General features: G+C 43.0%; 1 protein-coding gene across 3 annotated transcripts in view; it reads left to right on the forward strand.

Moving 5' to 3' along the window:
- Positions 1–17,878, forward strand: part of DIAPH3 (diaphanous related formin 3) — a 456,179-nt gene that overhangs the window by 204,015 nt on the left and 234,286 nt on the right. For all 3 annotated transcript variants that reach the window (XM_075918922.1, XM_006113561.4, XM_075918921.1), the window contains one exon: positions 14,997–15,098. In XM_075918922.1, the coding sequence (XP_075775037.1) occupies positions 14,997–15,098 (102 nt within the window). The remainder of the gene's footprint in view (positions 1–14,996; positions 15,099–17,878) is intronic.

Genomic DNA, 17,878 nt, shown 5'->3' on the forward strand with positions numbered 1-17,878 from the left:
CTATATACAACATGAGAATATAATATAAAAAAAGTATATGGCAAACACTCAGAAAAGACACTGAATCACAGACTGACTTTGTTAATCCCACTGTTCTTACCCTTTTGCCATGTTGCACTGACAGAGACGCCACATCCCTGGGCTCGCTGGCTGAGCCCTCCTCCCCTACCTGGGCTATGCCTTACCTGAGGTGCTGTTGCTGTGGGTTTGGGTGTGCTGGCTTCACCCGGGAACACCACCTGCTGCTGCTGTCTGCTGTGGCAACCGGTGCGCAGGAGCTGTGGCCACTTAGATACTAGCTGTTTCTGACCTGACCCTGTTTAAGTGGTTAGCTGGTTAAACATTGTTTATCCAATTAAGGGCGTAAAATCCTGCATAAACTAATGGTAATTAAAGAATTATCCAGTGACCAGCATGCTAAAAAAACTATTGAATAAGTCAGTCTCAGATTTAGAGATTTTTTAAAATAATAATTATTGTTTTTATGGCTGCTTTCATATCCCCTCTAAACAAGGTTCTTTTTAAAATCAGTATAGCCTTTTTTTTTGTCTATAGTTTTTTTTGGCCTCTTTGGGAATCTAGTATTAATATTCTTAAGCAGGTCCCAATTATCATGCTCATTATTTTGTTTAAATTCTTCTTCTCAGCTGGTCTGGCTTAATTGTTTTCAACTTTATCCTTAAGTAAAAATTGAGTATCTGAAATCTATAGCACACATCATCATTCATAATAACTACTATGCTGGGGATGGATCTGCCATTTCTCTTTGAAAGGGGTGGGGAACCTATGATCCACAGCCTACATGGTTTTCATCAGGATTAGCTGCTGGTGGGATGCTGGACAGTTTACCTGAGCGCTCTCAAGCATGGCCACTCGCAGCTCCCATTGTCTAGGAACACCAAACTGCAGCCACTGGTTGCTACAAGGTTCAGTGCTTATGTATGTTCTGGTTTAAAAAAAAAAAAAAAAAAGGCATCTAGAAGTCCACTAGTGACTAATCCTACAAACTGCATGTGGATGGCATGGCAGAGATACCCGACCCCTGTTCTGATCTGATAACTGAGGATCAAGAGACCTATTCTAAAGCTCTTCTCTTCAGAAGTGGTGTGCATCCTGCACTGCCCACTACCCAATAGCAGTGGAATTTGGTACCAGTTGGGTCTGAATAGATTGGTATTTCCAAGTGGATTGATACTGACCCATTAGATTGCTTCAGAATCATGTTTGCTTTGGTGTTGGCAGTCTTAAAGGCAGCACTGATGCACAAGTTCACGCTTCATTGTCAATTCAAGTTTCCCAAATAAAACTGATGAGAGTTTTTCCTCTTTCTTCTCTGGAATGTCAGCTTTGTTAGGTTTAGTGGCTGTTTTTTGTAAAGATATAATACAGCCCTGCAGACACATCAATTATTAGTCCAAAATTTTGGGGATTTTGGTAGACTCCTGTTTGTCATGATTTCTCTCCCTTCCTGTTGATCTTTTCCAAGCATCCAAGAAGCACGCTGCCACAGAATATTTCAAGCCAACTAGTTTTGTATTGTTGATACAATGCTTAGACATTAGAATCATAGACTCATGGAATCACAAGGCTAGCTGGAATTGCAAGGATCAGTTTGTCTAATCCCCTGCCAAGATGGGGAATTTGTTTGGTCTAAGATCTTGTTTATACTGAGAGATAAGGTTGAATTTATTAAGGTCACTTCTTTTAGCACATGATTTTGTAAAGTCAAAGTTGCATGCCCCCATTATGCACAAGAATTTGACGTGCATCCCCAGTAGGGTGGCATCTGTCGACTTGGAGAGTGATGCACTATGTATATCTATCCTACAGTTTCTGCTACCCTTTGCATTATGGGTTATGCTCCCAGTGCCTGATGGGACCAAAACAGTGCAGGGGGTGGTTCTGGAACATGTTTTCAGTGTCCCACAATGCACACAGCTCCCTCTCCCCACCCCTGCTTGAAAGCAATTGTGAACAATCTGCCGTCATTTGATCCTCTTGACACAGTAGAATGAGATGGTACTAGTGCTGTGAGACAAGCAAAGTCTGCTGATACTGCACAGTGATGCTGTTATGGGATGAGCAGCAGTGGCTTCAAAACTTTTGTATGCTTAAGGCTACTTGCATGGCAGTTTGTGAATTGCTTTTCCCCCACCATGAAGCACAGGAATACCAGAATTCGATCCACTCTGACAGCGGAGAAATAACTGGCAATAGACTTATGGAAGCGTCCAATGCCAGGCAGCTACTGATCAGTTTGGGAGTGGGGAAACCTCCAGTGGCCCTGTTGTGATCCAAATATCCAAGGCAATCAGTACCCTTCTGCTATGGAGGATATTGACTCCAGAAAACATGCGGAGCATAATGGAAGGCTTTGCTATAATGGGGTTCCCTAACTATGGTGGGGCAATAGAATTCACATCACTATCTTGGCACCTAACCAGCTTGCCAAAGAGAACAAGGGGTACTTCTTGATGATGATACAGGCGCTGGAGGGTGACAAGGACTATTGCATGAATATGAACATAGAATGGCTGAGAGAGATGCATGGAACACCCATCTTTAGGACCTCTGGTTTCTTCAGACAGCTGCAAGCTGGGATGTTTTTCCCAGACCAGAAAATTCCCATTGGAGATGTTGAAATGCCAGTAATGACCCCTTGCTCCTGTGTTTTATGAAGCCATACATAGGCCCTAGTAGGGAGCAGCTCAACTACGAGCTGGGCAGATGTAGAATGGTAGTAGAATGTGCTTTTTTGGCATATAAAGGAAAGGTTTTGTAGTCCATTGACTAGGTTAGACCTCAGCAAAAGCACATTCCCATTTTTGTGGCAGCCTGCTGTTTGCTCCATAGTATCTGTGAAAGTAAAGGGGAAAGTCATTTATGAGATGGTGAAGGGTTGAGGAACAGTGCCTAGCCAGTGATTGAGCAGCCAGACACCTGGGCACTAAGGAGAGCACACCTAGGGGCACGACAAATCAGAGAGGCTTTGAAAACCAACTTTATGAATGGCCAGACAGTGAGATGAGGGTCATGCATGTTGCTCTTAATGAGGTACCTCTGCATTAAGTGTGCTTGCCTTTAAACCCTGTGTCGGGAGGCGACCCGGGACTCAGCCTGATGAAGGGGTGGTTACGACGTATGTCGACTCCCATTTTACTCTAGCCCCGTGGTGGGGACAGTGCCGGGACAGCAGGGCCAATGCCCCCTTTCTGCATCCCCCTGCCTCTGGGTGAACTTCCTCCTATTGGGATTGCCTCAGGTGCCTTGTGTGGACCCCTACCCCAATTCCAGGGTTCACCATCTACTACGATTACCAGTCCTTATCACTTGGCCACCTTTGGCCAGCCTCAGGGTCCTTAGTTTGGCCCTGTGAACAGTACGCATGCAGTAATTAGTCAATTGGTTATTGATTCCGCCTGCCTCCGCAGACTCTTGTCTCGCTGCTCAGCAGGGAGTAGGGGAACCCAGACCCTCTTGCTCCTCTGGGTCCCGTCTCAGGGCCCTAAAGGTAGGGGCAGCCGTCGCTACCTGGCTGACGGGGGCACTCTCTGAAACCTGCCAACCACTCAGGTCGCTGTTCCCTGGGCCTCGCTTCTTCTTACCCACTCACCTCTCTCAGCCCCTTCCATGGGCTGATCTCTCCCTGGCCAGTCGCAGCTGGTGGCATCCGCAGGCCCTCCCGGTGTCCGGACGGCTGGGCTAGCTCTTAGGGTGGACACTCACACCTCTTGCCCTTCTTTGGGTCTGGCCCCTTTACGGCTGACTACAATCTGCTTGGCCACGGTTTTGGAGGGTGGGATGCTCCCATCCTCTGTTGGGCAAGCTGGCATCCTCCTGGTCGGTGGTGTTTAAAATGCCCGGCCCGTAGCTCAAGCATGCGTCGGGGTGGAGGTGGCTGGCCATGCCACTCCGCTGCGCCTCCAACCTGGTGGTGGGGTCGTTGCACCCCGTCACACCCTGCAACCCACCCAAGGCTGGAGCTTGAGGTGGCGTGTGTGTGATCATAGGTGTGAGGACAGCTTTTTGCTCCTGGATGCATCCCTTAGGGCTGAGTGTGAGGCTGTCCTTTAATCCACTCCCGTCCCCCTGCTGAATACTGTGGCATGTGGGAGAAATGCATGTTTACTCACCTCTGACATTTGCAAATTGAGGATGGAAAAGTGAGTTTGTCTCTCACTAAGTCTGTCTGCAAAAAAGGCCAGTTTTATTTCAAATGCAGAAACATCATACATCAAAGAATGTAGGTTTTTTTCCCCGTTGCCTAGAAGTTTAAGATTGAGTGCATTTAAGTGGCATTTCATATCAGTGAGAAAAGTTAAGTTTAGCAGGAATGTCTCTTCGTCTAAACATGACAGTAAATCCTGGCGATTCTTTGTCTCCAAAAACACTCATACTGCAGGCAGTAGATCCATAAACTGATCTAACAGTTTGCCTCAATTCAGCCATCTAACTTCTGCAAGGATTGCCAAGTCACCATACTGTGTTTCGTACTTCTCAACTAAAGTTCAAAATTGTCTTTTTCAAGATGTTTGCAACAATTAAGTTGACTATTTTTGTGACAGTATCCATTGTGCTCTTGAGAAATCCTCTCTTCAATTTTCTGCGTAAGTGTTCCTGGTAAAGAATGCAATGGTATGAAAAGAGACCTGGAAACTGGAATTTTCTTTAGCAAAGAAATTAGCCCTTTCTGTTTTCCAGCAATGGAGGGAGCATCATCAGATGTTACTGAAGTAAGCTTCTTTAAAACAACACATCATCTTGGCCCTTCAAACAAAAAAAAATGCCATCAGCATAGAATAAACGTCCTCTCCCCTAGTTTGACCTGTCAAAGGTAGCAGAGTGAGCATTTCTTCGATGTACTTTTTGCTGTTGAAAAAATGCACACAGATTATGAGCTGAGATGTCTGAACGATCAGTAGATTTGTCAGACTGAAATACTCAGTGCTTTCAATGTATTTTAGCAATTTAGAAAACAGATCACCTGAAATGCTTTCAATTCGTCTTATACAGTTGAATCAGACTCTTGCAGTTTTGATATTTAACTATATTTTTTGCTTTTAAATTCTGCAAAAAGTGATTTACTGCAGTCCAGGAAGCACTGCTTCATCAATTCACCTTTAGTAAAAGGTCGTCCTATTTTAGCTATGTGCCAAGTCATTCTGTAACAGCATAGCTGTCTTTAACTTGTGAATGGAACATATCTTGTGGAGTATGGAAACATTCAAGTAAGGAATGTATCTTAATTTTCCTTAAATTGCTGTCAGGTGGATACAAGTCTTTGAACTCAGGATGACAAGATTCATGGTGCCATTGCAGGTTTGTTTTCTTGGATACAGTGATAGTCTTTTGACAAAAGACACATTGGTTTTCCATTTACCACTGCAAAAGTGAATTCCATCGCCAAAACAGGGTTGAAAACCCTGTGTTCATTCAATAAGCGTCTCTTCTTTGTTGTCATTTTTAATGCTGCTTATTAAAAAGAAAATTGTGTATCAGTGTTTTGGGTATATAGCTTAAACTTTAGGTTGTGCATTTCTTGGAGTGTTTTTACTGTAAAAAGAAAAGTTTCCAAGCCAGAGCACTCCAACCTGTGTCAGGCTGGGAGCTGGGCGAGTCAGACCAGTCAGCAGACGAAAAAGGACAGGTGCCCAAGAGCCCTTTCCTGGATTCCCAGTGTACACCGGTAGGCCTCCTGGAGGGGTTCCTCTGCCTCCTGGTCAGTGGGTGGCTAGTGGGTGGCTGCACAGCCACTTAAAATAGTCCCCAAATCAATAATCCCACTAGTCCAACTCCCGGCCTTATGTCAGGTCAGGGTAAGAGGCAAATAGTCCAGGTGCCCGGCCTTGCTTCAGGTTCAGGCCAGCGGTAAAGAGTTCAAAACAGTTTATCAGTTACAATGTCCTGGCCCAGGGCCCTGGATGCAGGAGAGCAGCTGCTGCTGGCTCAGCGGGGGCTCCAGCCCACCACACGCTGGCCTAGGGCCTTTACCAGCCTGTGCTATCCCCTGAGCCACTTCTTTTCTCCTCCTCAGCAGGTACCTGAGTCTTGGGCAGGTCCCACAGGAAGTCAAGGAAGGTCTCCTCCAGCAGGAGTCCCAGCAGCCCGATCTAGGCTTCAGCTTCTTGCAGGTCTTGGGGCTCCAGCTGGTCCTCAGGGTCCTGGGGTTCAGACTGTTGTCAGGGTTCGGGGAGGTTCTCCAAGTCCGTTGCCCTCTAAGGTCAGAGGGTAGGCTGGTGGAAGGGACCAGCCAGGTCTCTGCCTTTCAGGCAGGGAGTTCAGCATGAGCCTCTGGGTCAGAGGCGGTTGGAGGCCTGAGTCAGGTCTCAGCCTGACAGGCAGGGAGCTCTGGGCAGGCCTCTGGCTCCTCCAGAGGCTGGGTCTAGACTGAGCCCTCCGCCTGGCTACTTATAATCCTAGCCCCGCCCACTGACTTCTGGTCAAGAGATGAGGAGGGGCTAGGCTGCACCCAAAATGGCTCCCGGAGGGGTTCCTCCGTCTCTAAGTCAGTCAGCGGTCAGTCCGCCCCACTACACCCAGCAGGGCTGGTGTCCCCACATGGGAGTCCATCGCTCAGCATGGAGTGGAAGTAGGACTGGCAGGCCGCAGTGTTAGACCCAAACATGCCCAGTGTGAGCAAGTCAGCACCTCTCAGGCTCTGCCCTCAAGGCTAAGCAGCCAGCACTTCCTACAATGCCCTGGCGCTCCTGGCACCTGCTCCTGGGGGTTAGAAATGCTGACACCCTGTACCTGTCTGTTCCATCCCATCCACTTACACCTTTCATTGCTCACCTCACCTAGGAGTTGCCTTGTTGTTGTGGAGCCAGTTCAGTGGAGGCCATGTTCAAAGGATCCCATCCACAGGCCACGTGTTGAGCCCTGCGTAAACCCAAACTGCAACGCGGGCTGCAAACGCTCGTGGGCTGTGTGTTGAGTAGACATGCACTACACTATTCACCTTGCCTCAGGGCATAATCTGAGCATTCCTTAGGTCAGGATGAAATTTTCCCTGTGGTATTAGTTTGCATATGTGCATCAATGCCCTTTGTGTTTGGTATGGCAAGAGTTCTTTTCAATTCTACTTGATTCTTTTTCAGCTGGACATGGCTCCTACAACGTTTAAATTTCTGAATGGGTGTGTGACAGCATCTTGTATGCTTGGAAGCTCTTTTTCTGAAGTTATGAGATTTTGCATCATTATTCTAGAAGCACTTCCTAGGAATACTACTACTACTACTACTACTACTACTACTAAATAAGAAAAATAAATCAGCATACCTTAAAGGAGGTGAAATCAACCTTCAGAAAACTGTCAACTATTTTACTCATAACCTTCACAAAGTAATAAAAATAATGGGATATGATGATCGTTTGTAATTTTTCCCTATGTTTTTTCTATTTTACAGTATTCCTGCATGTTTGTTACATTTTGTTGCAGTAATATTTTAATACCAACAGATTGTCATGTCATAAATAATGTGATAACTTCACTGAAGTAATTAGGAACAGAAGAAAACATTTGATGAGACACTAAAAGAATTATGATTAGCTTGGCTAAGTAACAACTAAAGGGGAGTAGGTTATAGATGAAGGATTAGTGGATCAAATCTTTCTTGAGTGGAATAGTGTGGAAACCCTACACACACAAACTTCAAGTTGCAGTGTAGATTACAAGAGACCATATAAGATATGATAGATTTAGTTTCTTTTTTCATTAATCATTTGAGTAGCATTTTTGCTTTTTAACTTGAAAAGAACTAGCCGAAAAACAGCTCAGGCAGAAAACACTGCATACTAATGTTAGTAACAGTACAAGGAAATGAGAACTTCAGGAATAACCATTGTGCCTCCGGACGGGCTCAAGAATGCAATAATAGTATCATATTGAGATGTGTTTTATATGAAGATATAAATATGCAATACGTTATGTATATCTTCAGAGAACTGCTATAATTAAGTAATTATCTTTCGGCTCACCAAAAGCTCAAAAATGGCTGGAAACTGCCCATTACAAACTTGATTTGCAGCTGTTCCTTTTCATAAAAGTCATCTTATTGTTAGAGCAAAAATTGAAAATCCGCTTTTAAGCATGCTTAGTAGACATCCACTAAGCAGTTATCAGTCTAATGAAGTTACTTTCTCTTCAGGACATTGTCCTTGGGCTTCAAGATTTTCACTTAGTACAGGAAATTATTTGGTGGTGGATTTCCTGATCTCAGGCACTGAATGAGGACATCTGTAAACATTTCTCACTAAACCACACCACAAACTTCTTCACAAATACTGTATTAATATCAGGAAAGGCAGGACAAATAGTGATTTGTGTCAATCTGTAATTATTGGTTTATTTTGCAATATCATGCAGATTATAAGATTTAATTTTTAAAGGTGTATAGTTTCCTTGCTATTGTGTATTTCTTCTCCTGTCCTAAGACACTGAATTAACTGACAATATACTATGGCACTTTATAGTAGTACCAGGTGGTCAGAGTTGAAAACACAAATCTCACCTTCGCAGGAAGGTAAATCTTGCTCTATCAGTCTTTCCCTCCAAGATATGGTGTGTGCTCACTCTGATGCTTTGTCATTAAGCCCTCAAGCTGTGAGAATTTTATATTGTCCACCCTATACATTTGGAGGCCTTGTACCTTCTGTGTTCACAGAATGAACTGGTTGATCACTTGAGCACACTATTTTATGTCTGTGAATAGCTTCTATGCTTGGACGTCACCATCAACATTTTACAAATGAGAAAATTTCCCTAGATAAACCTGGGAAATGGTTTAATGTAAACATGATACAAGAAAAGATGTCAGCATTGTGCTCCTCCTTCAGTGTCATTCAAAGCTTTCTTTCGGACACCTTCCTTCTGTCCTTAAAAGGTTTCCTGCTGTATGCATTCCACCATTACTGCTCATTCACAAAGTCTTCGTTAAGGTCCAACAAGATGAAGAATTGTTCATCTTGAGAGTATTAGTATGGCTGCATCGTTACTGATACACCACACTGCTGGACATGCCTATAACTTTGTTCCGATTCAGGACTCGATCATGCAGAAGCATGGGTGCCTTGAGCATCCAGCCTCGAGTCTTTCCACTTGATTGCATGGAAACTGGCATGGAACTGCAATGCTCAGACTTGTTAGGGAGGTTCTCCTTCGTAGCAGAAAGCTTTTCACTTGTGCCACTTGGCTAAGTGGAAGAGGTTTTCAATTTGGTATCTTCAGAAGGCATTCCTCTATTGCAGTCCTTGATTCCCTTCATCTTGCACTGTTTACTTCCGTTAAAACAACAAGGGCTGGTAATATTATCAATAAAAGTGTATCTGGACATGATTTTGCCACACCTAGAGAAATAGATCTCGAAGAACCTCAGTTACTGCAAAAGGTGAGTGTAGTGGGGCGGAGTGGCTGCTCACTGACCTGAGCCTTGGTGGGCAGTACCTGGCCTCAGCAACCCACCTGACTAGAAGGCAGGAGGTGAAGCTAGGGATATTAAAGGTCTGCCAGAGAGGCTAGTCAGGCCCCAGTGACCAGAGAAGCCAGATGCCTCTCCTGCACACCCAAGTGACAAGCTGGACCCAGGGGAAGCCAAGGACTGGCCTGGGTTGCCAGGTCCAAAACTGGACCGCTGTCTGGAGGTTCCAGATTGACACAGCCCAGAAGGCCTGCACTGGACCAGGTACAACCCGAGGGGGAGGATGGAAAGAGCCCACAGGTAGCTGACCACTGTTTGAGCTAGAACCAGGTCAGCGTGTTGTGCTTTGCTGCTGATAGGGCCCTGGCCTGGGATGCAGTGGCATGGGTGTCCCTATATCCATCAGTTTTCCCCTCAGTTGTTCCAGAAGAGCAGCCTGCATTTGCTGGACCCCCGCTCGAGCAAAGGGAATCGCAACAAAACTTAGAACTGTTCACTTGCTTGCCATCCCGGCCTGAACCAGGGCCTGGTGTTACCAGATTTGCTGATCACTCTAGGTATGCTCCTTTATTAGGGTTACTCAATGGGAGCGGTGGGGGCGGGGGAAGGGAGAGGTTAATAATTCTATCAGTGTGCTGCTTATACTACTTGTGCTCTCATATGAAGCTGAATTCACCTTGCTGCCAATTCCCCCTCCTAATGGAGCTTTACTCCAGGAACTATGTTCCTCAGGACAGGGTTCTTCCCACTTTAGAAACACATGGACACTCACGCCTACTAGCAGAGCATGTCTGAGAGGACTTGTTAATCAGCACTCACAGGCTGACCCCTTATATTTCCCTGGACTCAGGAGGATGGGTTTAATAGCAATACCATGCTGTCCCTCACATGCCTTTAGACTCAATGGGCTGGATTTAACAGCAATTTAAGCTGTCATCCTCATATGCCCCCAGGTTCAATACCTCCCTATCGCCACACTCACACCACAGTCATTGGCTGGTAATGTGATGAGCACATCCCAAAGGATTTTTGGGCACTATAGGGATCTTTAGCTTACGTACAAGACTAGTGCGTCTAGACTGGCAACTTGCCAGCTGTCTACACTGGCCTCTTGAATTTGCACAAGAGCACTGACGTTCTAATGTAAGAATTCAGTGCTGCTTGCGCAAATACTTTGATGCTCCCGCTCCGAGATAAGCCCTCTTGTGCAAGAATACTTGCGCAAGAGGGCCAGTGTAGACAGGCACCGTAATTTTTTTGTGCAAGAAAGCCCAATGGCTAAAATGGCCATCGGAGCTTTCTTGCGCAAAAGCGTGTCTATACTGGACACAGATGCTTTTGCGTAAAAGCACTTTTTGTGCAAAAGCATCCGTGCCAATCTAGACGCTCTTTTGCGGAAATACTTTTAACAGAAAAACTTTTCTGTTAAAAGTATTTCCGCAAAATCATGCCAGCGTAGACACAGCCAGTGTGTTGTTGCAGAGTGAATGGGGAAGCCAAACCATCACTCTTCCTCAGTGGTGTTGAGAGAGAAAGAAAAAGAGAGATAAGCAACCAGCTTAACAATGAGGAGCCAAACACATAAAACAGTTAATATATTAAATCTCAATTGACACTGATTATAAATGTTAGGGCTAGCAAACCATATAGCAGTTTACATAGGGTAGAGTCCGGAGGCTGTGCTTAGAGAGAGATAGTGGGGGACAGGGAAAGAGGGAGAGAGAGAGTTCTCCACTGCGTGGAGCTTGCATTGATCAGGATTCCCAGATGGTGATGGTAGCTGGGGGTCCAGAGGGCAGGTGACAAGTAGAGCCCCCAACAAGATCATGAAATCTCAATAGAACTGATGCAGTTTAAATCCAAGCATCAGAACAATTTTTCTTGAGCAAGGGTAGGCATTTGAGTAGGGCTAGGACAACAGTTCGAGGAGAACACTGGATTTGTTTATGGGTAAAGAGAGTGAGATAATAGAGACTGACTATGGGTGATGTTCCTTGGAAGAGCTCACAATGCAACTAGGCAGTTTCAGTATTTTGGATGTCAATAGGATCCATTACTAGAATTGGTCTGATAATGACTAATTTGGGGGTGAGCAGGCCTGGGTTCATTAGCACCTGGAGCAGAGATTTCCCATCAGGCAGTGCTTCTCTGCTTTTGGTATCCCATAGTTCAGTGTGGTTCCTGCTTTGGAAGATCTTTTCTCCATTCTGTATGCTAATAGAGATATCTCTCTGTTCTGTCTTTAATGCAGATGAGGCTGGAGTGTTTCCTTAATTATATCACCCTTGTCTGAAGGAGTTTAGGTGCATCTCCCCCAGCCTTTTCTTTGTTTTGTCTTTGATTCAAGCAGAGGCCTGGGGGAGGGAGACTGTTTTCCCTGAGTATCACTCCCTGGTTCCCCAAGAGCACAAGACTGAGAGATAGCCGTGCTCTGGTTCCCTAAGAACACAGAGCTGGTAGGTAACAGTGAGCACAGAACTGTTTGCTTAGTGCCCCGTCCTGAACAAGGGCCTAGGCTCAGAACTGTTTTCCTGTTGCCCCGTCCTGAAACAGGGACAGACCTCATAACTGTTCATTAACCTGCTGCCTGCCCTGCACTGGGACCCAGACTTAGGACTGTTTGATTTGTTAATGCTTGCCCTGCCCTCAAACAGGGCGGGAGTTCAAAGACTGTTAGTCTACAGCCCATATAGTAGTCAATCTTAGGGCTGGAAGCCACAGCTGATTCCCCATAAGAATTGAGCGGTGTGTAGTGGCGTAGAGTGGCTGCCTGCTGACGCAGAGCGGAAAGAGCTCTTCCCTGAGCCCTACCAGACTAAAGTGAGTAACCTTTTCTTTTACCATGTGCTGGCTAAGTGTAAGCTGCATTTCACCAGCTGAGTCCCATCAATGAGCATATTAACTAAAGTATAGGCAATACCTTTTACTACAATGGGGCAGAATTATCCTTTAAAAGTGCCTTACTTTTTTTTTTTATATATATATATATATATATATATATATATATATATATATATATATATATATATATATATATAAACTTCTTGTTACTATTATTATAGCACAAAACAGCAGTGAGATAATAAATATTGTTGGTCACTGCAGACCTCAACCATATGTTAGTTGGTATGTGCATCATTTGCATTCAAAATCATTGGTATTTGGGATGATCTATCCAGAAAATAAGCTTTTATCACCTGTGTGCCTGGGCTATGTATAGTATAAACCTAGACAAAACATTCAACTGATTAAGCTTGTAAATAACAATGTTTATTTTCATAAGTAGTCTGGGTTCTGATATGTGTGGTACAAGTATTACAAAGATTCAGGAGCTAGGAGACAGAAATAAGTATCAGGTGCAATTCTGTACTATTTGAAGACTGTTTTGTAGTTTTTAAATATGAATTAATTTATTGTTCACTGAAGCATTAGGCTGTGAGCCAGACACAAAAATATATCAGTGCCCTGACCTGTAAATCATTACAGTTCTTGTTCAGGTGTCAAGAGAAGGAAAAGAAAGTTTTACTTTTGCAATTGTGTCTACAAAATGACCATCAACCACTTGAAATGACAAAATGAGTCATAACTCATTTCAGAGTTTCAGTTCAGGCTGTTCAGAGTTTCAAACTCCCTGCTCTCTTGGCTCTTCTTGGCAATTTGGGACTCACTTCTTTTCTTTGAAGTAAGGATAAATTCATGGGCACTGCTGATGGCTTTTGCTCACTAGAACTTGGATGCCGTGAGGGTATGTCTGCACCCGGAGGGTATGTCTACACGACAAGCAGTTCTTTTGACATTATGTCAAAATTATGTCGAGCTGGAGGACTTCTTACTGTGACTCCTGTAACCCTCATTTTACAAGGAGCAATGGAAGTCGGAGGAAGAAGTGCTCTTTCTCAGACTTCGTGCTGTGTAGACAGCACCAAAGCCAAAATAAGCTGTTTCAACTTAAGCTATGCGATTGAAGTAGTTCAAGTTGTGTAGCTTAGTTTGGCTTTAACCCTGCTGTATAGATGTGTGACTACTTCTTGATGCATTTGGGGAGGTATTCTCTCAAGCCTATTATGTTGCCAAAATGAACTATCCCTTACAAAAGATTGTATATTGTCCATTTATGATACTTTTCCTTTCATACAGTGAACCAATTAATAGTACTGACATATAAACTTTTATTAGTCCATCTGAGTTACTGAAATAAATGGGTCAGCTTTTAGAGCTATTGTTTTATCTGCTCTGCAAACGTAGGAAGTCGTCACTCGATTCTTTTACACCAAGCACATGGTTTCATGTTTGTTTTTGCAATCTTAATAGATCCAAACTTCCTCTTTTTTCTCAAATTTTTTTTAAATAGCAAGTGTGTTTCTATAAAACATAGTGAGAGAGAGATACTAATATGTTGTACTACTTTACAAATACTTGTTACTTTACAACAGTCAAATTGGAGCACTGTTTAGGTCTTAGGTCACTGATGTGCAACTCGTAGTCATCCCAGATTTTGAAGCATTTTGTGATGGTTCAAAATTGCAGAAATAGAAATAAGGAAGTGCAACTCACTTTCATATATGACAAAAGTACCATCATTACTCCGTTTTCTAGAGATGAATAATTAGTGTGTTAACTCACTGGATATCATGTATTTGAAATTGCTTTTCTAGTGCACCTACCATTCTTTCAAATTAGGCATCCACAGGAAATGTATTTTATCAACTTTGTTCTTCCCTAGAAAGTGGTGTTCAAAAAAGAATTAAAAAACATACAAAAAATGTGCTAACCAGCACCGTGTAATAACTTTCTCTGTGCATTCTTAGTCACATTCTTCAGTATACACGTTGACCTCGCTGGTCTGTCACTTTCGGGACCTGACTGGTTCCGAATGAGAGGTTTTGCTGGACCAGGGAAGGTCCCTGTCCTCATGACCTGTGCTGCCTCTGGGGTAGAGCTCCAGTCTGCCTCCCCCACTGCTGTCCCAGCCCGCCAGTGCTCTCTAGATACCACCAGCCCCATTGCTGCCAGGGCCAGAGCACCACAGCCAGAGATCTGCAGCCACCTGGCTCTGTGGCTGATGCCAGAGCTCCACGGCCTGGCTCTGTGGTTGGATCAGAGGTTCCTGGCTGGCACTGGGGCTGGAGCTTCCAGGCCACTGGAGCCAGAATGGGGTTATGGCTGAAGATCCATGGCTGGGGCTGGGGCAGAGCACCCTGGCTGCTGCTGGGGTCTGAGCTCCCTGGCCGCAGCCAGAGCTCCACGGCTACTGCCTGGCCACTTGGGCCAGAACTCCTTGCAGTGCTGCCCATCCATACCTCCCCTCCGACACTGGGCTCCTGGCTGAATAGCTAGGTCCCCCTACAGCGCTCCTTCCCCGCCGCCGCTGGGTTCTGTGGTCCAGGAACATCCATGGTCCCAGTTAAGGGAAATTTAACCTGTACTATGTATATAAATTGTAAGGACTTCAGCATAGGGACCTTATTTTCACATTTGATTCTATAGTTTGTTGCTATATAAATAATAATCATGAAAATTGGTAACGAACAATGCAAAATCTGAGATTTCTAATGCTCATAATTTGATATTTTTTTTCAGAATTTAATAAAACATCTTCCTGAACAAGAGCAGCTGAATACTCTATCCAAATTCAGGAGTGAATATAGTAATTTGTCTGAACCAGAACAGTTTGGAATTGTGGTGAGTACCAACCTCTTGCTGCTTTTTTTCACTTGTCTTACATTAGTAATCAACATTGAAGTGTTATCTCTTTTTTTGTTCTTGTGCCTAATTATTTCCACACTCTGAAACTGAATAAGAAAATTGGTAGTACTTTCCAGTGAAGTATCAGCTGACATAGCTATAGTTCCAGAGCCTCACTTGTTACATCTGTCTGTTGTATCTCCTCATTGAAATAAAGTTAACAGTTAATCACATAACTTTTCACCAGCAAAATCATTTACAGTAGAAGTTTCTGTAGTGTAATTTTGATGGAGAACTAAAAATTCAATTCTTTAACCATTTTGGAATTTCTATGGCAAAAGTCATTCTGTAACATGACAAAATATAAACAATCGCATTTTTAGGTAAGATTTCCATACCAACTTTCTGTTCTCAGGCTACAATGTATAGGCAAAAAACTGTTGCCCAGCACCACATTAAACTATTTCCTCGGGCATATGTTTTATAGTACAACTCTTGCTCACCTTTGCAAGTGAGTAAAAGGAAAATCAGCAGGGTCTTATAATTTTTCAAACACTTGGTGGGAAGGCTATGGAGCGAAAGGATGTGAGGGCAATTAACACTCATTTCTGTCATAATGGAAATAAAATGGGCATACTGATACATATTGGGAGGTCATTGATCCTAATCCTCAAGGCCTTTAATGCTCAAGTTCTGAAGTACTAGTTGTAAAATTAGTTTTGATTCATCAGAGTCACCCTACGTATGACATGGAGTGCAAAACAAGTGGCCTCTGAAACATCCCAGTCAGCTGAAACTCTTTAAGGGCAGGTTCCTACTAAATGTCAGGAGTTGGGTGAACACCAAGATGAAGTATTTATGGGAAATAGGCTTTGACAGAGGGACTAGAGAATAAAAGTGTAGAGGAGGGCATCACTGGGATTTAGCAATAGCTAGATGACTAGAATAAGGTGAGCAACTTGTGTCATGGCAGGAATAGCGGTGCTACAGAGGAAGGCAAGCAAATAGGGAGATTGGACGTGGAGACAGGGCTGGGTTCTCCACTCTTTTCCCTCCCTTCCTAGACCAGTGCATAAATTCCTCCTTTCATTTCCCTTGTGGAGTCTGCTATTCCAGAGACCCTGATATTCTTCCTATTCTCCAGAGCAGACAAGGGGAGAAACGGTATCAGGAAAACAGAAAAGCGGACTCTAAAGGTTTACAACCTGAGGCATCTCAAATTGCAGAACTTTTTTTAATAGCTATGATAAAGCACTGGGCCACCACCTCAGGAAGCTAAGTTAATCTCTCTAAGTTAATTGTTGGGATGTTAATTGATATTGCTGCACAAACTGACATAAACAAGAACATGATATTGGTTTTAGTTTATTTTGAGTACAATTCATGAACAATTTTTCAAAAGGATAAAATCAATGTAGAAAACATGTTTAATTCTTTTTGGAGTGTATTACAAAAATGTATGGAAAACCTATAATGCATAATAGTACTAAACAGAGATTGGGTGATTTCATTATTGCTTGAAGTATCAGCAGAGTCTATTTTGGGGAGAATTAACTATTTAAAGCTTTTTCTTAAAAGACAAATCTAGCAATATAAATAGTGATATTGTGATGATAGTAATAAGAAAATAAATGTAAATTTCTAAAGACAGTTTGGGAACTATAATTAACATTTTTGGTTGCTTTTGCATATGTCAATTCTTCAGGCTTCTTGTTCTTGAAAATAAATTGTTTGAGGGGAAAAAAATAATAGTGTAAGCAAATGTATTTTATCAGTGTTTATGCATTTAACCTCTGTGTATTACTACAGTTAATATGTACAATGAACTAAGTAGTGGTAATAGAAATTCAAAAGGTTTTATAGTTTTCTTTTATGATGAGCACTGTAAGATTTGAATGAATATGCAAGGCATGCTTTGGAAATAGTTTATTGAAACGTGGGGGATAATTTCATTTATACTTCATTGTCTGTGGTATCATTGAAAATCTCAGGTGAGCCCTGCTCCTTAAACCAAAAGCTCCTTTATAAAAGTGTAACACTAATTTTTTTATTTGAGTAACTACCACTTTGACTGACTACCCCCACATTGTATAGAAAAGTTGTCCCCTGGAAAGGACTATATACAAGGAATTTCAAGTGATTGTTTTGGCAGATGGCAAATGGAGAGTAGAGGCATGGTCAAAATTAGACTTGCAATGGAAGCTTGACATCTTTAACTATTAATACCATCTTAATTCTGGAGAGGTTTTTCCCTTCAAACTTGCATCATCTGAGGCAAACTTAACATTGTTTTAGTTTCATAAAGTATTTGTACAATAAATGTCGCATTATCAAATGATGTTACACCATTTAATCAGAACATTTTAAAATCAATCCCACATCATTTAAACCTTCTTATACTATATTTTCTTCCTCATTTGAGCCTACCAGGCTGCGAAATGTGAGGACAAAGTTACAATGGTTCCAGCTATATAATGTGTTTATAAAAACATATTAATCATGCATGCTAAAAAATAAAAATATTCTACTTGGCAATTTGAGCATTCCATATGTATTGTTGATCATTTTTTTATGGAATTAGCAGTTTTTTCAAAGGGCCTAAAGGGCCTAAAAGCAAGCTATTGCACTGCGTAGGAAAGATAGAAAGTATGGCAAAACACTGCCTTGGCTTAACCAGGAGATCTTGCATGATCTAAAAATAAAAAAGTCATTTAAAAAGTGGAAAGTAGGACAAATTACAAAGGATGAGTTTAAGCAAACAATACAGGTATGCAGGG

Source organism: Pelodiscus sinensis, chromosome 1, assembly GCF_049634645.1.
Source record: "Pelodiscus sinensis isolate JC-2024 chromosome 1, ASM4963464v1, whole genome shotgun sequence".
Lineage (NCBI taxonomy): Eukaryota > Metazoa > Chordata > Testudines > Trionychidae > Pelodiscus > Pelodiscus sinensis.